General features: G+C 43.5%; 1 protein-coding gene across 1 annotated transcript in view; it reads right to left on the reverse strand.

Annotated features, from left to right (window-relative positions):
• The window catches only part of DPYS (dihydropyrimidinase), a 432,875-nt gene that overhangs the window by 12,832 nt on the left and 402,032 nt on the right, over positions 1-18,011 (reverse strand). Inside the window, exon 9 of the mRNA XM_069621489.1 lies at positions 13,217-13,298. Coding sequence (XP_069477590.1) covers positions 13,233-13,298 — 66 coding nt within the window. The 3' untranslated portion in view covers positions 13,217-13,232. The remainder of the gene's footprint in view (positions 1-13,216; positions 13,299-18,011) is intronic.

The raw sequence follows: 18,011 nt of genomic DNA on the forward strand, positions 1-18,011 counted from the left end.
TCCTTTCATGCTTGTCCTGAATAGTTGGCTCTAAAATACTCCAGAGAATGTTCGTGGTTTGGGCCGAGTTTTGGTCCAAATTTTCCTGTACAGCAGTTACAAATCCCTCCACGAAGATGATCTTCGAATGCATAATCGCTGTGTGGTCTTTCAGTTGTTCATACAAAGACTCATACAAGTTTGTATACGGCGCCATTGTGATGGTTAGAGCCTCAGTATGTTTGTATCCATCCCTGTAGATTTAAAGTCAGAATCTCGATTTTCCTTGCTTTTCTCTGCAAGAGTCGTGTCACATTCGATATTCATCTGTGAAGCTCTATTACCTTTGGCCATGTTTCAAGAATCCTCGACTTGAGATTCTAGAAAGTCTCCCAACGACAGTCTTGGCCTTTTATTGCCACTTTTGGCTGGTGTCCCTGGCGTCACATTTACACCCATAACGCTCTTAATTGTGAGAAAGGATTCTACATTTCTGATGGTTTTGTCCCTTTCTTTTTCACCACAATATCGTTCTTGAGGACTTTCAATTCCAAGAAGGTCCCTATGCCCCCCTGCTTAGTTGTCGTCCTTTCTTTGTCTTTGCTGGCTCCAGGTTTTACATTTGACTCAGTCCTTGGTAGAATCGCAAGGCCCTGGTTGATAAGCGAGATAATATTTTGTGCATCCTTGTCACCTTCTTCGTAGTTCACCACAGAGCTAGTGTCTGTGTTGCTACTTCCTTCTACAGGGGGTGGGGGCGGGTTCTTATACTAGTTGCATCGTTTTCGATAGAGTTCATGGTTTGCAGCATGACTTCATCGTGAATTTCTGCCCTGTTCTCATGTGTCACCTTCTGTGTAGGGGTTGCTGTGGATGCTGGTCCCTGTTGTGCAGGTGCAGGTTATTTTTGGTAAAAGAATTTGTGGTTTGTGAATGGTTTACCCGCTTCCAAAGTCAACGGTTTCCAAGTGATTTTAGTTTGTGGGGCATGTCCTGTAGAGCCAATTGAGAGTGGTATGGTTGTTGTGCTTGGAGGCCCCCGATCTTTGTTTGGGCCTTGAAATGACGCCCCTCGTGCCACACTGTTAGATTTCCTTGTTAGTTCAGACATCGGCAATGTTGTATGCATATGTATTTGTGGGGCCTCCAGCGTACACGAGTCAAGTTCATGTTCCTGGTCTAGAGACTCAGAGTGTAGAGGGTCTGGAGGCTCAGACCTCTTTTGTTCAGAAATGTGTGAGGTTGTACATGCAGTGATTTCCACTGAAATGTTAAAGGGTGTTTGGGGGTGGGATATCCCCAAGAGCATTCATGGGGTCCCTTCGTTCATCATTAATCTCTAGTGGGATGTCCGTATCCCCCCCACCTTGTTGTGCGTATCAACATCTAAGTGTTGGTTGCAATCCAACTCGACCAACTCACCCGTATTTAGTTGTTTGATTGATCTTGTGTCTATGGTCACTTTCTCCATGCAAACTTCTTGTGGCCAGCAGACTGCCAAGTCGCTAAGGCCTGCCCAGACTGCAAAGACTGTCTCACCTCGTCTCAGCTCTCCTCTGCAAATGCTCCACGTTCGGGGTGGGTGTTTTCAAACCAATATCTGCCACCAATCTGCGGTACGATGGTGAACAGACTCGCAAGATAGCACAGCAGACTGTAATTCCAGGCACACGAGGGAATGAAACAACTCAGCCTTTTTCTTCATTCGACCCTCTTTGCAAAGCAATTGGTATGCTCCTGTATATTATTCTGAGGTGGAAGGGGGATGCCCCAATGCACAATGATAGTTGTTAATACATGCATTGTGACAAAGTAATTACATAAAAATAATAATGTTGGTGCGTCTCTCCTAATCTTTCATAGCTCTCCAAGGAGGCGCACCATAATGAGTTTAGAATTATACAACACTCAATAATGTGAGGTTTAGTCTTGTGTCGAGGGGCAGTCTAGTCCGGCGGCATTATCTATGGGTGGTCCTGCGCTTTAGACAATGCAGGAGGCCAACAATGGTGATGTTGATTTCCTGCTGCTGACTTGACAACACACTAACTAATTAACTAGGGAGGTTCTAACTAAGGAGGTTCTTATGTAGCACAGATACACACCCAAAGGTCTCAGGACACCACACACACAAACACTTTCCAAACTCCGGATTGCAAAGGTTACGTCTAATAGCATGGCATTGGCCATTTACACTCCAGGCATTGTAAACAATTTGAATGCAGATAAGGTGCGCAAAATGGAAATAAGATGCCTGCTGTTAATTACTCCTCTGGCTTCAAAGGGAACATGCGTTCTGTTATGTCATAGTTCAGAGGATGTATTTTTTCGAAGTGCCATTTTATTTTACCGGATGTACTCGAATGTATGATAACACCAAAATTATTATTTAGTCTTTTAAATCTCGTGGGGTGTGCAGCTTTCTTTCCTCTTCAAGGATTCTTCTTCTTGTTCTTAGGATTTTCATGGGTGACGGCAGTTCCAAATGTCCCCACTTCCCCGTTTCAGCCACATACCACAATATTATATGGTCCTTCTGTTTGTCAATCACTCTTCCATTAATGTGTCTCTCATTCAACTAAGCGCAATAGCCAACTTCCTCCGTTCAAGGATTGTTTGATATTTTTGGTGGAGATGCCTGGGATAATAATAATAATTTAGCATTTATATAGTGCTGCATACTCTCAGGAATCTGAGTGCTGCTCATTATTACCCACGTTGTGTGGTGCTCATTTATCGACCTAGGAAGGATGAAAGGCTGAGCTTGGCCCTGCTGGGATTCGAGCCTGTGTCGGTAGGCCAGTGGGTCTGCCTTTCCCTCCATCCCTGATCCACTCCCTAATCTTGATCCCCTGCCTGAAACTTTCTGTATACGCTCTCTTCAATAACTATGAAGTTCATTAGTTTGTCGAGGGAAGACATGGTTACTGGTACTGGATCTGGGATCAATGAATTAGCTACTCTAGACTAAAATGGGAAAAATATATAGATGGAATTGTAGTAATCTATTCTTGATAAAGGCATTGATTATAGTCACTTGTTTAAAAATAACAAAAAAAAAACAGATGATCCTCTCCAGCAAAATGAGTTTTCTCTGACTTTCTTTATGGGACAGAATTGTTAACTGAGATACCAAGATTTATGATCATTGTTGGTCGTACAGCTTCCATCTGCTATTATAATCTGTGCTTCGTGGTTGAGAGATAAATGTATTCATATACCAAAACCATCTTCTTTTTCCATGGGTATAGGGGACTCCATTAAAAACTTAACCTGCCTGTTCTGGACTACCAAGCTGATGGATATCAGAAGGAACAGAATGAGCATTTGAGAAGTTGAGTCTATTTCTGAAGGTTCACAAAGACGTAGCTTGTTACTGAGCTACCCCAGTCCAATGTTTTACAAACATTGCTCCTAAAAGCGCTCGTCCTGCTGTATTTCATTGGGATATAGTAGTAAATAAGTGTATTTCAAATCTCAATTCATAAAACTCCTCAACCATACAACACATCAAGAAAAATGTTTAAAAAAGACTTTGAACATGACATCTAAACAGAATCCCTTATTTTAACCATAATTAATGTTTTCTGATTTGCATCATATGTGATAAAACACATTCTAGTACATAATATACTCTAGAAACCTGGGTTTGCATTAAGTAAAAGTAGGCACCACTACATTGTCTAAAATTCAACAATCTTGAAAGATGGGCAATATAATTGTAATTGTAATTGTTTATTTGTAAAGTGTTTATACACAAGTGAAGTGCTTCAAAGCGTTTCAAGACGGGAAGGGAACAATGGGATATCGTCGTCATTCTTATGCCTTGAAGATTCTGAATGAACTGACAGCAACAGCTAGCATAGGTGGGGGCAAAGGAAAGATGCAATGCAAAAAAGGATTGGTAGACAATGTGCCTATGTAGGCAGGCAAAGCCAACTACGGAGGGGAGATAGAGGAGGACATGACAGATAAACATGCTAAGCCTAGTACATACAAGGTCGTGCAAGTGCGCAGACAGAAGTGCGAGGGAGGGGAATGGGAACAAGTGCGCCTAGTCCACAGGGCCCAGGATTATGAGCAGAGTGGGTGCCACTCTCATGGAATGCATTCTGAGTGCAGTAGTGTAAGGCAGAGTGCAGAGGCAAGTGCAAGACTGGCGGGGGAGGCTGGGACCTGTGAGGCTCTCGAGGTGCACCAGGTGACCAGTGAGCTGACTGAACAGGTTGGGGATGAGAACGAAGGAGTGAGGCAGGAGAGAGGAGTGAGGAGGTTAGCAAGGGAGAGGGAGAGAAAAAGAGGAAGAGAAGAGGAATGTCTTGAGGAGTTTGCAGAACTTAAGGAGGTCCGGCTCAAGATGGAGAGAGGCAGGTAGGCTATTCCAGAGGGAGGCACCTGCAGAGGATAGGGATCTACCCACAAATCTCTGTTTTTAAAAAAATGGCTCACCCGCAGAGAGTTGGAGGAGGCCGAGCGTAGGGCTCTGGAAGGAGACTTTTTAGGACGAGAGCGTTGTAGATAGTTTAGATGTACTAGTTTAGATGTAGGGGCCTCCTTAAATTTTTAATTCCAGTTGTTTCAGGATTTCTCTCTATGCCAGAGAGAGGGCTCAAAGGTAGGTTTCTGGGAAAATAGTGGGGCTAGGTATACCACATTTCTCCTGCACATCGCTCATCTCTGCTACACAGTATTTGTTAATAGTACGAGAGAATGAATATGCCAAATTATTCCAATTTGTGTCCCCATGTACAATTAGAACAGGAAATATTGCTTATTTTGGCAATTTCTGGACTTTTACGTATGTAATGTTTAAATTGTGCCGTGCCTCCATGCATGTCCTCGTTGTTGTCAAATTATTTGTGTTCTTTGTGTGGGCCAGCCCCTGCCCCCCTCTCCCATTGTTTGCCCTCTCCAGCCCCGTGTTTATCTGTGTGCCCCCTCCAGCCCTTGTGTCCACTGTGTGCCCCCTCCTGCCCTCATGTTCATCTGTGTGCCCCCTCCTGCCCTCATGTTCATCTGTGTGCCCCCTCCTGCCCTCATGTTCATCTGTGTGCCCCCTCCTGCCCCGTGTTCATCTGCGTAACCCCTCCTGCTCCCGTCTTCATCTGTGTGCCCCTGCCTGCCCCGTGCCCATCTTGTGCCCCCTCCTGCCCCATGCCCATCTTGCACCCCCCCTCCTGCCCCTGAGTTCATGTGTGACCCCTCCTGCCCCCGTGTTCATCTGTGTGCCCCCTCCTGCCCCTGTGCCCATCTTGTGCCTCCTTCTTCCCACGTGTTCATCTGTGTGCCCCCTCCTGCCCCCGTGCCTATCCTGATCCCCATTCTGCCCGTGTTCATCTGTATGCCCCTCCTACCCCCATGTTCATCTGTGTGCCCCCTCCTGCCCTGTGCCCATCTTGTGCCCCCTTCTGCCCCATGTTCATCTGTGTGCCTCCTTCTTCCCACGTGTTCATCTGTGTAGCCCCTCCTGCTCCTGTGCCCATCTTGTGCCCCATCCTTCCCTCGTGTTCATCTGTGTGCCCCCTCCTGCCCCCGTGCCTATCCTGTGCCCCATTCTGCCCGTGTTCATCTGTATGCCCCTCCTACCCCCATGTTCATCTGTGTGCCCCTTCCTGCCCCGTGTCCATCTTGTGCCCCTTCCTGCCCCCATGTTCATCTGTGTGCCCATCTCCTGCTCCTGTGTCCATCTGTGTGCCCCCTCCTGCCCCAGTGTCCATCTGGGTTGACCCTCTGTCCCCGTTCCATCTCGAGGCCCCTCTTGCCCCTGAGTGTTTCTCTGCACCTCCCCCGCCCCACTTTTTTTCATTCTCCCCTCCCCTGCCCCGTGACTGTCTCCAGTTTCTCCTCCCTTTTACACCATGCCTTCCTTAACGGGTCTCTTGCCCCCTCTCATCCCCTGGTTGCTATTATTATCCTCTGCAACTCCCCCTTCTTTCTCCTCCCCCTCTCCCCTTCTCCTCCTTCCCCTCCTTTCCCTCCTTCTGTCAATCTCTGGCACTACCCCAATTGCCATCAGGCATAGTAATTGTAGCTGCCTGTCTTCTGCATCTTTCCTCCCCACTTCTCTTTTCTATTATCTAGCCCTTACTCCTATCAGGGTCCCTTGACCCTGATAAGAGCTGGTCTGTCCCCCTTCTCCTTCTTGTCTTCTCCTCCCTTCCCCCCCAGTACTACCTTGATTAGCCACTGACCCTTAAAATAGTCACTTGTTTTGTTCCTTTCCTCGTCCCTTCTCTCCCTTCCCCCAGTCCTCCCCTCTTCTTGTCATTCTTGCACTGCAACAATGGCTGTCAGGCATAGTAATTCTACTGCTAGTATTGTCTCCTTTATTTCCTTCCTCACCTCTCCCTTATCGTTCCATGCACTTGTACTATCTGGTATGAACAGATTTGTTTCAAGGACCTGTAAGAATGTAACTGTATTCTCCCATGTTCCCTCCCTCCTTGAAGCGCTTTGAAACACATTGTGTATAGGCGCTATAAAAATAAACAATCAATCTTTTTTTTAACATTTATTTATTTTTGTTGGCTAAGTTAAATTAACATTTCAAAACACAACATATCGCATCAGGAAGAGACAAAAAGAACTAAGAAAGAAGAAGCAGAAGGATACAAAAATCAACATAACAAATTACTTGACAAGCTCAATTCAGAATGTAAAACCACATACAAAATAAAAACCTAAGCATATATAACAACTAGCAATCCAGAATAAAATAAGCTTAAACAGCTACATGTGACTTCTAGGTACACTGTGAACAACGTGTTCACTAAGTGATCAGTCTATGGACATTACTAAGCTTAAAAATTGCATGGTGGCTATTCTTAATGAAATTTTAGAAGTAGCAAATAATTCATGCCATAGTTCATTATCTGAACGCATCAGATAATGTGGGTCATTACGACCCAGGTGGTAACCATGGCGCTAGTAGCGCCATGGTTGCCGCCGGTATTTTACCGATTGCGCCATGGTGAATGGCGGAATTACCACCCCATTCCAAGGTTGGCGGGGCGGTAATTCCCCATTCACCATTGGCCCTTCCTCATTCCCATTTTTGCCCCATAGGGCTCAATGGAAATGGGGAAGGCGGTAGTCACGGTACCGCAAATTGCGGTACCGTAAATACCTCCAAGGTCCCTTTGCGGGTCCAATCCTTAATGGCTGGTAAAAATCAGCCGTTAAGGTCGGGACCCGCAAAGGGACCTTGTAATTAGGCGGTAAGGGGTTAACAGCGCCGCCACCTTTTTACGGCGCCGTTAACCCCTTACCACCTGGGTCATAATGAGGCCCAATGTGTTTGGGTTAACTTGTGGAGAACAGTTTTCCTTTGTTTTCTTAAAGCAACACACACAATTAGTATGTGCTTTAATGTCTCTTCCATTCCATCAACTTTACAAAAACGACAGTTTGAGGTATCAACATGGATTAATGCCCTTCTCAATAGAATTTGGTTGGTTGGTCATAGGTTCATGCAAAATCTTAGGATTTAACTACTGAGTGCATATGACGGACACTTCAATAGATAATCAGCTGTTTGACATTTTTTGTGAACAAAAGATGGTCTATCAAAATCTCTTAGCAATACACATTTCTGTTGGGTATGATGCCAATCTAGTTGGTATAGCTTAAGTTTGGCTTTAGATGGATTATTAAGCAGGAGGCCTAACGAAATGTTAGCTTCAGACAAATCAGAGAAAACACTAACTCTCCAGGTTGCTGGAAAAGAGTGTGAAGACAGCAATAGATAATTAGCCAATATTGAAAGCATATTATTCGCGGCAAGACCCAATAGACATTTATGAAAGAGACAGCATCTCTTCCAGGATACTTGGATGTGGATTGATAGAATACCTAATCCGAACCGCAAGAGAGCATTTGGCGTTGAGTTGGGAAGTTTGAGCACCTTTTTCCAGAATTGAGCCTCCGCTCTATCCCAATACAATTGCTTTTGGGGAGGCCAGGTCTTAGTGCCATAGGAAATGATGAGGATTACCTTCTGTTGAAAAATGGTTAGTAAATGGGCACAAGAAAATTTGCCAAACTTAGCCTGGAGAACCTTGGCCTGAGAAATTAAGGTAAGGAGTTTGCCAGTTATGCTACATTTGTGGGGGCTATTTGCAGGCGAGTTACTAAATGTAACACCAAGATATTTGTAATCGTTGACTATGGTCAGATTTTGATTCTGAAGGAACCACTCATAGTGTTTTGATTGGCTCGTTTTACTTTTTCCCAATTCCATGACTTGGGTTTTCTCCAAATTAAACATTAGATTATTTTTGGAAGGGAAGATTTCTCGTTGGTTATGTAGAGTCTGCAAGCCACTTGGGGTTTGTGAAATGAGAACCAAGTCATCCGCATAGAGAAGCCATGGGATGACTTGGATACCAAGCTTTGGAGCATCATTTATTACCTTTAGAAATTCAACTCCCATGTCAAGGATAAATAAATTAAACAGAGTTGAGGCCAGAATGCAGCCTTGCTTAAGGCCTCGTTTAGTGTGGATTATGTCTGATAGTAGTCCACTCAAGTTCAATTTGACCTGCATTGTTGTGTTTGTGTGAAGGAGATTTATGAGCAAAATTAGAGAATGTGGGCAACCAAATCTCTGCAATTTGTTAATTAATAGTTGTCGGTCCACAGAGTCAAAAGCAACTCGAAAGTCCACAAAGGCCAAGTACAGGGGTTGACATCTTGTTGCATAAACTGATTTAATAGCATTGAGGATAGTAATGTTAATAGAAGTCCCAAGGCCCACAACAAAGCCAGTTTGAAAAGGATCTCTACAATTTTCACTAGTATCCCAAATGTTGAGATCTCTCAGAATGATACGGCTATAAATATTCCCAGGCGCATCAAGAAGTGCTATGGGACGATAACTGGCCGGATTCGTGCGATCACCTTTTTTGTATATTGGAACCACTAGAGCTTGGCACCAGAATGTTGGAATGTGTTGCTTCACTTGGATGGAGACAAAGATGGTACATAAAATATTTGCCCACAATTCAGGGTGCTGTTTTAGAACAAAATTCGAAAGGCCATCCGGTCCAGGAGCTCTGGAAGAGCTGGCCTTATTTATGTAAAATAACACATCTTCTTGATCAAAATTGAGAAGGAAGGAAGAATTAATTGGCTTACACGGCGCCCGATCAGAGCTGGATTGTGGGAGATCATAGATGTTTGTGAAGTACTCCACCCAACTTCTTTCTGATACACCGTTAATTTGGGAAGATAACTGAGAGCAAGTTGTAGCCGAGTTAATTAGCTTCCAAATCTGAGAGGTGTTTTTCCATGAATTGTGTGCAACCACCGCTCACCGTCCCTTTGAAACATTTCTGCCTTATGACCACATATCCAATTCTTATAGTCAGTCTTCAACTTGCGAAAGTGAACTGGGAGATGCAGAATCTGCCTTTTTTGTCTACGAAAGAGAGACATCCTGAGTCTGATAGATTGGTCAAAAACATGGGTTGGACATGCGTTATTGGATATCTTGCCTCTAGATATGCCAGGGGATGCAAATAGGTACATTTTGTCACGATAGTCCAGTGAATTATATCCCTTCTCTAGGAGGAGATGATGGTCCTCCACTAAGTCATGGTTAAACGTTTCCAAAGCAAATTTAGTCCAATGCAATCTATTGTGCTGAGCATTTATGGCCAAAGCTCCCAACTGTCACTGTCGAAACTGTGGATTGGCTTGAGCATGAACCACGATTTCAGCCGATAGCATCAAATGATCACCTGATGAAGAAGGCAGGATAGAAAACTTGGAGATCTGTATAAATAACGCTCTATCAACATACACATAGTCAATGGTTGCTTTAAGTGAACCATTTGACCACATATGGGAAGGAGGGATGTCACTTTTGAATGCTCCATTTAACATGATCAGATCCCATGTTTCTACAAAGTGAGCCGTTCAGAGTTCCTCTCCTTAGATGATGTAAATGTGTGAATGTTCAAATCTCCAGCAAGAATAGTGTTCGCGATATTAGGAATAATAACCTCTTCCATAAGTGAGTTGATGTCCTTAAAAAAGGTAGAGGTTGAAATCGCAACAGGATTCCAGTAGAGATTACTAACTGCAAATTTGAATGTCTGAATCAAAATTACAGTACATTGCATGAATGAGTTCAAAGGAGGAAGATCTTCTAAGCTAGTCATGGTGGAAACGTTGGAAATGGTTGCAAGACCGGACATTGGTCTACCTTTTTGACCTTTCAAAGCTGGGACCAGATGAACATGATAATTGTCCCAAGATGGAGCTGACAATAACCAAGTTTCTTGTAGGAGGAATAAATCATAGTTCATTAAAATACAAATTGGGTTATTCAATAGATGCTTATGGCCCCTGGTATTCCAGCTCGCAAACGCTATTTTATATGTCAGAGGGCATTGCTCATATGATCCTAGTTACGCATTTTTTCAACAACAACATTTGGTAGGTTTCACAGTAGGCACTACACTCTCATTTATTAAACCTGAGTGACGAGATCCCACACCATCGACTTTTTCAGGCTGTTGAGAGACCTCAATTAAGGGACTTTCACTAGTAGTGGTTGTTAATCTAAAACCAAGCTCAAAGGGGGAGGCTCTTGCAAACCAAATGGTGTTAAGGATAACATGTGATCTTATCCAAAGACAGGATAAGGTTGAATCCTTCTCACCAGGAAATTCTACCTGCTCAATATCCCCAGAGGCAATATCTTTTAGTGATGAAATGTCAGAAAATAACGCCATAATACTCTTTCTATTCATACTGAATACCGGGTAAGAGCCACCATGACAGCTTATGAATATTGAATAGGGTTGTAGAAACTTTCTGTTTTTGATATCTGATGGTACTGAGGCCTCCCCTCTACCATGAGGTACCTCAGAGGAAGGGTTTGAGTTATTAGCCTCTACTGGAGTTTTAAATGTAACACACTTGGTGCTCACCCTCTGATCTAAAGAATATAGGGGGTCAGAGTGAGAGCCATGAAGACGTGATTTCATAGAGGACTTGAGGACCTTCTGTTCCATGGTTAGTGATACTAAACAGTCTTTAATAGAAGAAGATAAAATGTTATCCCGCATATTCACTTGAGATGGAACAACATCTGAAGTTAAAGGCATACTCTCTACGGCTATACCATTATTTTCACATGTGAGAGGAGAAGTGGTTAATCTGGAGCCTGCTTGGCTGCTCTGCAAAGAAATGTTTGATCTAATAGGCACAGGTTGCATCAATGGGTGAGTCAATAGTGGTGCCGAATTAAATTGGCGCATATAGTCATCCACGGCTTTCCTGAGTTCTTGCGTGTTATGCATCAGAACAGAGGATTCAGAGCTATTCAGAAGGGCCCCCCTAGATGGTAATACGGGGTATACCTCAAGAGGCAGACCCTCAGAAACAACTCCCAATTCTTCAACAGCCTGCACCAAATCATCCAAAGGAGAGTGCGTTGGAATCAACTGGGTGTTGGTGGACCCGTTGTTTGCAATTTTTTTCTTTTCTTGTGCCGGATTAGAATATTTTTTGGTTATAGCATTACATGTTAACATTGAGCATCTAACTGGCTTAGAAAGCGATTTGAAAAATTGTTTCGACTGGCCCTTGGAACCCACTGCTTTGGATTTTTGATGTTTAGTTTTTTTAACTTCAAGTTATGTTCGGGCCCCGAGTTATATGCATTCATCAACCCTTTTTTTAGATTTTTTGACAAAAATGGTATACGCCTCTTTAAGAGGCGGCACAATTTTGGTTGCAGGTGATTCGTCAACAGTATTAGCTACAGGTGGTTCGTGGACAACCACCGGAATAGGTAACAGTACCACCGGGGCCACCTCCATGGGTAACTCACGGATGAGACCATCAACAAAGGGAACTGCAGCCATTAGACATTGTATTGCCTTGTCAGAAGTGCAAATCTCAGGCTGGGGTCGAGAATGCTTAATTGCCACTTTAAGCAGAGGTTTGATCTTGGGGATCTGAGTTATCGGCGGGGCGGCATCTCTACCATCAAAAGCCTGTCTCTGGGCCAGAGAATCAGTGATTAATTTCTGCCAAGTGGCAGTTTCTAAGAGGCTGTCTGAAATAGAGTTTACTTTGGCATCAAGAGCTTCAAATAATTTTACCAAGGACATTAGCGCAATGTTCATAACTTCAAGAGAAATCATAGGGGATTTCTTTGTGAAAGACCATAAAGTTGCGGCAGAAATTTCCAAAGCCGTTCTTCTTGGGGTTGGTGGAATAAAATAAATTGAGATATCCAATTCTTAAGGGCTTACATTCAGGAATAGTATGGGAGATTTGGAGAGGTCATGAGCATCTTCCCTGGCCGAGAAACAGGAATTTGTTGAGTGTAAATCAATGATAGCATCATCAACATTATGCATAACACTTTGAAGCTTGTTTGACAAAGGAACCACATTGCCTGTATGAGCATTTTGTAGAATCATGGTGACAGATAATGAAATATTACAAGGCAGTTTGCAAACCTTATTACTGACGTTCGATTCTGATACTGACAGTGAACTCATTAAAGGAGGTTTTATAACAGAACATTCTTGATTGATAAATATCGGCTGTGCTTTTACATTTGAGACACTTAAATTTGTTAGATCCGGCATCTGCGCCACAGGTCGAGAGGAGCGCAAGGTGCCAAACCCAAAGTCTCGAATGTCACCAGCCTGAGTATTAGAGTGGCTGCGTTAACTCCCGGCTCGTTTATCCAAGTTACAGCCTTTGATAAGAGGACGGGAGGACTTTGGTGTTAGCGGAGGTCCTTCCACACTCGAAGAGTCACACACGCATGCAATCGTGCAGGACAAGGCATGTCAGTGAGCAATGTGTAAGTTCTTGCTCTTTTATCAGCCATGGCGTGGTAATTATCGGGCAGACAGAAGAAGGGATAAAAAAGAAAAGATGGTGTACGAAATCACACACAATACAGAAAAACAAAAATAATAAACCAATCAGGGAAACACCTCGCACCGAGCGACGCAGCGAAGCGGCAAAGCAGGACTTTCCGGGACTGAAACGGGTGCGAGCGCGCTGTGTGTGCACGTGCACCATTTTATAGGAAGTCCCACTATACGTGAGGAGCAAAGCCTTGTGGGAATCACAGTCTTTAATGCAATTGAAGCGCAGTAGTCTGGGATAGGAAAGCGATCCAAGTAACTCCAAACACGTCCACGGCAAACAATCAATCAATCAATTAAGTTAACGGTGGGTTTATAGAAAGAAAATAGGTCACCTGATAGTTGTGCTGCCTATGACTTCAATGTGACCACTTTTCCTTTATAGGGCTCACGCTGCACAGGAACAGGTTGGCAAGCCTGTGAAAGATCATGAAAAGGAATATTGTGTAATGAATGCATTTACAATCTACATGAATAAAGAATTAGCCTGATTCACTACTTTGTTACTCGCAACTGCATACAATATTTTACACTGCATACAATATTTTACTTCAAAGTACACTATGAAAATATGGATAATACAGGAAAAATGTATCAAACCATAATTCACAGTCCCGTTTAAAGCCCTTCAAATAATCTGTGATTAAATGACTTCTGCTCTACAGGAGTATAAGGGTGAGCAGGAGTAAAACCACTTAATCAGCCCTCACAGTTCTACAAACCAACAGAGATTCCATTCATGAAGGTAAAACAAGCATAGTTAAGAGATAGACCTCCTTTGCCTTTTGTTATAACATGGGCCGAGGGAAGGCAACACTCTTTAGAGGGGTATGAATGTGATCCTGTAGTGACCCAAACAGCAAAGTAGCACAGTACAAAGTAAAGGGAATGTCCAATCAAGGTTTGATAAAAAAAATATATATACGTTAATCAAACACACCTATAAGAAAACTAGAATAGAAAACACTGTACAAAATCAGCCCCTGTGGAAAGAACAAAGACGATGCAACAGATCTGCATATGAAAACAGGAGTGATAACCAAGGGAAGTAACCACTCCAGTACAAGTCAACAGATGGTGATGATTAAAATGGATGTAAGTTATATAAAATAAATAAATTATCATATCATATCCCAAAAGATCAAATTACATAATCACAGAGCACACTATAATAATGTATGCAGGAGACACCCCTGCAGCCCATAGCACCGAACTGGAGGTGTGGGGGACACCCTTTTCGGTATTATGGGCTTTAGATCTTATCTACTATGCCGAATGTGCACTAAATGTGCATTCAGCATTTTAGATATGATCTTTTCGTCCAAACTCGATTCAAAGTAGTTATCCTGCTGTTCTGGTGTATGGTTTGGCAAAGCAGCAGTTAGAAGGTGACTCAGGTCAAGTAGTGGTGAATTCCCCTGGTTCAAGTTGGTGAGTGTCACTCCAATGGTTTGAGTTGGGTGTAGGTGGAGAGGAGTTGATTCAAGCCTAGCAGTGTCTGGATGGTGAGGACACAATGCAGTGTTCAGCTGGTTCGAGATGCAGGCACTGTAGTTTTGAGTTTTTGGAGGAGTGCAAACTCTCAGGATCTGCTCTCCCAGCCTTGGGGAATCTGGTGCAGAGTAGCCATACTTATAATGAGGCGCATTGAAATGGCCATAAAGAAACCTAAGGGTTCTAAAGCTCCGGGCCCATATGCGCTAGCCAATATAGTCTTCAAGAACGACCCTATAGATTGGGCACGAATTTTGAAACTACTGTTTGACAAGGATTGCTCAGAGCGCTCAATTCCTGCTTCTTGTCAACAGTCTATACTTATACCTGTGTTCAAAAAGTGGGCAAGAGATCTTCCTGGAAACTATTGACTGCTGTCATTACTTGATGTCTCCGGTAAGCTGTCTGCATCATTGGTGCTTAATGTTCTTCAAGGCTGGGTCAATTCAAATAACACAATATACACTTCCCAGACAGGTTTTCGTCAGGGATCTTACATAACAACTAAATATAAGATTGCTGGATGCCCTGCTTCTTAAAACGAAAGCAAGGAAGAACGCAAGTTTATATGTTGCTTTCCTTGACTTTAAAGCTGCCTCTGATTGTATAAATTGGGCGGCTTTGTGGCGGAAGCTGGAATTGATGGGCTGTCCCATGTGGCTATTGAATATTATCTCTCTGTTACATACGAATACTACGGCTAACATACACCTTAATAATGAAGGTCGCTTATCTTCTCCTATTAGCATTAACAAGTCAGTCAAGCAAGGTTGTGTGCTGGGGCATCCCTGTTATTTAACTTATATGTAGCGGACCTGCCAGGGAGAATAAATATTCAAGCCAAGTGTCCACCTAAAATAGGCAGCACTCACATTACATCTATATTATTTGTGGATGGCCTCGTAATTATCGATCAGACTTACACAGGCATCTGGAACATGTTGAACCAGCTTGCTGCCTATGCTGCCTAAAATGGTTTAATGGTGACCCTTGACAAAACAAAAGTAATGTTGATGACACATAGAAAGGTTCATAGGCTCAAGATGTCAGCGGACTTGGGCACTACAGATTATAATGAATAGCTATTCATATTTGGGTCTCCAGGTGAGCTCTCTTGCCAGTATGGTCTAATTAAAGAAGAACAAAATAGGAAGACAAGACAGCTTATTGGCCTGTTTTCTCGGTTTGCAATGCAGACTGCGTGGGTACCCTTGATTGAAAGGCATATTGATTTTGTATGATCAATGTTTTTGCCCAGCTATCCTTAATGGCTTGGAATCCCTTGCCAGTAAGGATTTTGGTTGGATAAATTGCATGGAGGCTTACTATTGGAGGAGACTCCTGCATCTGCCCTCTTCGGTTCGCATGGAGTATCTGCTGTTAGAGCTGGGGCTTACCTCACTTAGGGGATTGGCTTTAAAGAAAAGAGGGGAGTTGTATATTAAAGCAAGGGTTTTTCCCAAGTGCCCGACACTGGGAAAAATGGGCGAAGGATTTGGTGGTGTGCGAGCTGGTTGTGAGTATGAGAAACCAATGTACACATTATTCAGGTGACTAGATTGAGCCCCTTGTTTCGTGCCGGGCAACAATGACTTGAACCATCTTTTGTCTTCATTTAACAAACAACTGAAATGATGGTACTGGAATAATAACTTTTCACACTTATATAAATTACAAAAAAATACAAAAACCTGTCTGGGGTGATATATAAGTACTTTGTTGATGAGTCCCGACACAGCGTTTCAGCAATGTGTCTTATTGTTTGAAACTCGTTATACTTGGAGCCCAATTAAAGCTCCTGGAGAAAGACAGGTTTTGAAATATCTGTGCTCTTACTCATATTCCCGAAACGGCCAGACATATGCTCACTGAATGTGTTAATTTGGGCCCTTTATACATGTGCTGGGCCGATTTGTTCATAATTATGACACAATCAAGTCAGTGCCATTCTGAACGTATTGCCTTATTTCTGATTCTATATCACTTCACCTTGCACTTTCTCGTATCTGCTGTTGAAGATACATTGGGACTCTTTGCAATTCTGTGCTTAGGTGCAGTATTGTCTTGCCATGTCTACTGTTCGTTTATATAGCTTAGAATGTGTCTGCTTATGAATGTATGACTAATTTGCATTTATGTTTAAAAATGGATTAAAGTTATATGGTTGATTTATCTTTCAAATGTTTTCAATGTGGAATGGATGTGTATGTATTTGTGAAAAGTTCGTAAGAACTAAACATATGGGCCCTCATTACAAGTCCGGCGCTGGACCATGGTGCTATTAGCCCCATGGTCCATGCCAGAGTCCACCATGGTGGATGGCGGAATTACCGCCCCATTCCAAGGTGAGTGGGGCGGTAATTCCCCATTCACCATTTGCCCTTCCCCATTCCCATTTTTGCCCCATAGGGCATAATGGGGATGGGGAAGGCGCTAATTACGGCACCGTAAATTACGGTGCCGTAATTAGCACCAAGGTCGCTTAGCGCCTTGGACTTTAACTCCTGCAAAAAGCAGGAGTTAAAGGGCCTCATTACACGGATGGCGGTAGGGATTTACCGGTACCGGTAAAATACCGGTACCGGTAAATCCCTACCGCCTTACTACGAGGTCCCTTTGCGGGTTGGGGGATTTAACGCCTGCTTTTTGCAGGCGTTAAAATCCAACCCGCTAAGGGACCTCGGAGCTAATTACGGCACAGCAAAATTGCGGTGCCGTAATTAGCGCCTTCCCCATTCCCATAGAGCCCTATGGGGCAGAAATGGGAATGGGGAAGGGCAATGGCGGAAGGGGGATTTACCGCCCCTCCAACCTTGGAATGGGGCGGTAAATCCCCTTTCCGTCAAGGCGTTGCCGGTATTTTACCGGCATGAGCCATGGCGCTAATAGCGCCATGGCTCACCGCCTACCGTGTAATGAGGCCCAAAGTGTGAATCAGGCGTTAAGGGATAACGGCGCCGACGGCGCCGTTAAACCCTTAACGCCTGACTTGTAATGAGGGCCAATAAAGATATTTGATTTGACATATTAATTGCATGGAACCCATGGTAATTGTCCTGAGAAAAGTGAGGGCTTTTGATGAGGTATAGGGCAACTAAGCCCTGGTAGTGTTAGCTAACACTGCTAACACAAATGGGGTGTTTTAAAAAAGCATTACAAAAGCATTCCATGATTGTACATCATATTGGGCTCAAACATACAAGTTTGAATACAAAAACAAAAATGGCCATCAAGTAAAGACACCAAATGTGGGTACAAGTCCTTATCCGTGATAACACAGAAGCAGAAAAATGATGCAGAGCCGGAGCAGTGAGGAGGCACATAGCCTGAGTAGCAAGGAATCACAGACATCTGTAAAAAAAGGGTAGTACAAAGGAAAGTAATAGAGCAGGCGGGCAGGTGAGCGAGACAGCTGAGGCAGAGACAGGCTGGGCCTCAGCCAGAGGTACATTAGAAATTGCTGCTGTCTATCTGCCAGAAGTTAGTGCCCACGACTCAAGGGTCCAAATGGGCTGAGTAAAAGCCAATGTTCCAAACAGTGTACTAGTTCATTGTAACACATGTTCATAAATGTAAAGACAGATGCGTGACGTTTTAGATGTGGGATTATATGTTCTTCCCCATGTATATACTAAC

The sequence above is a fragment of the Ambystoma mexicanum genome, chromosome 5q, assembly GCF_040938575.1.
Source record: "Ambystoma mexicanum isolate Mex_15411 chromosome 5q, UKY_AmexF1_1, whole genome shotgun sequence".
In the NCBI taxonomy this organism is placed as follows: Eukaryota; Metazoa; Chordata; class Amphibia; order Caudata; family Ambystomatidae; genus Ambystoma; species Ambystoma mexicanum.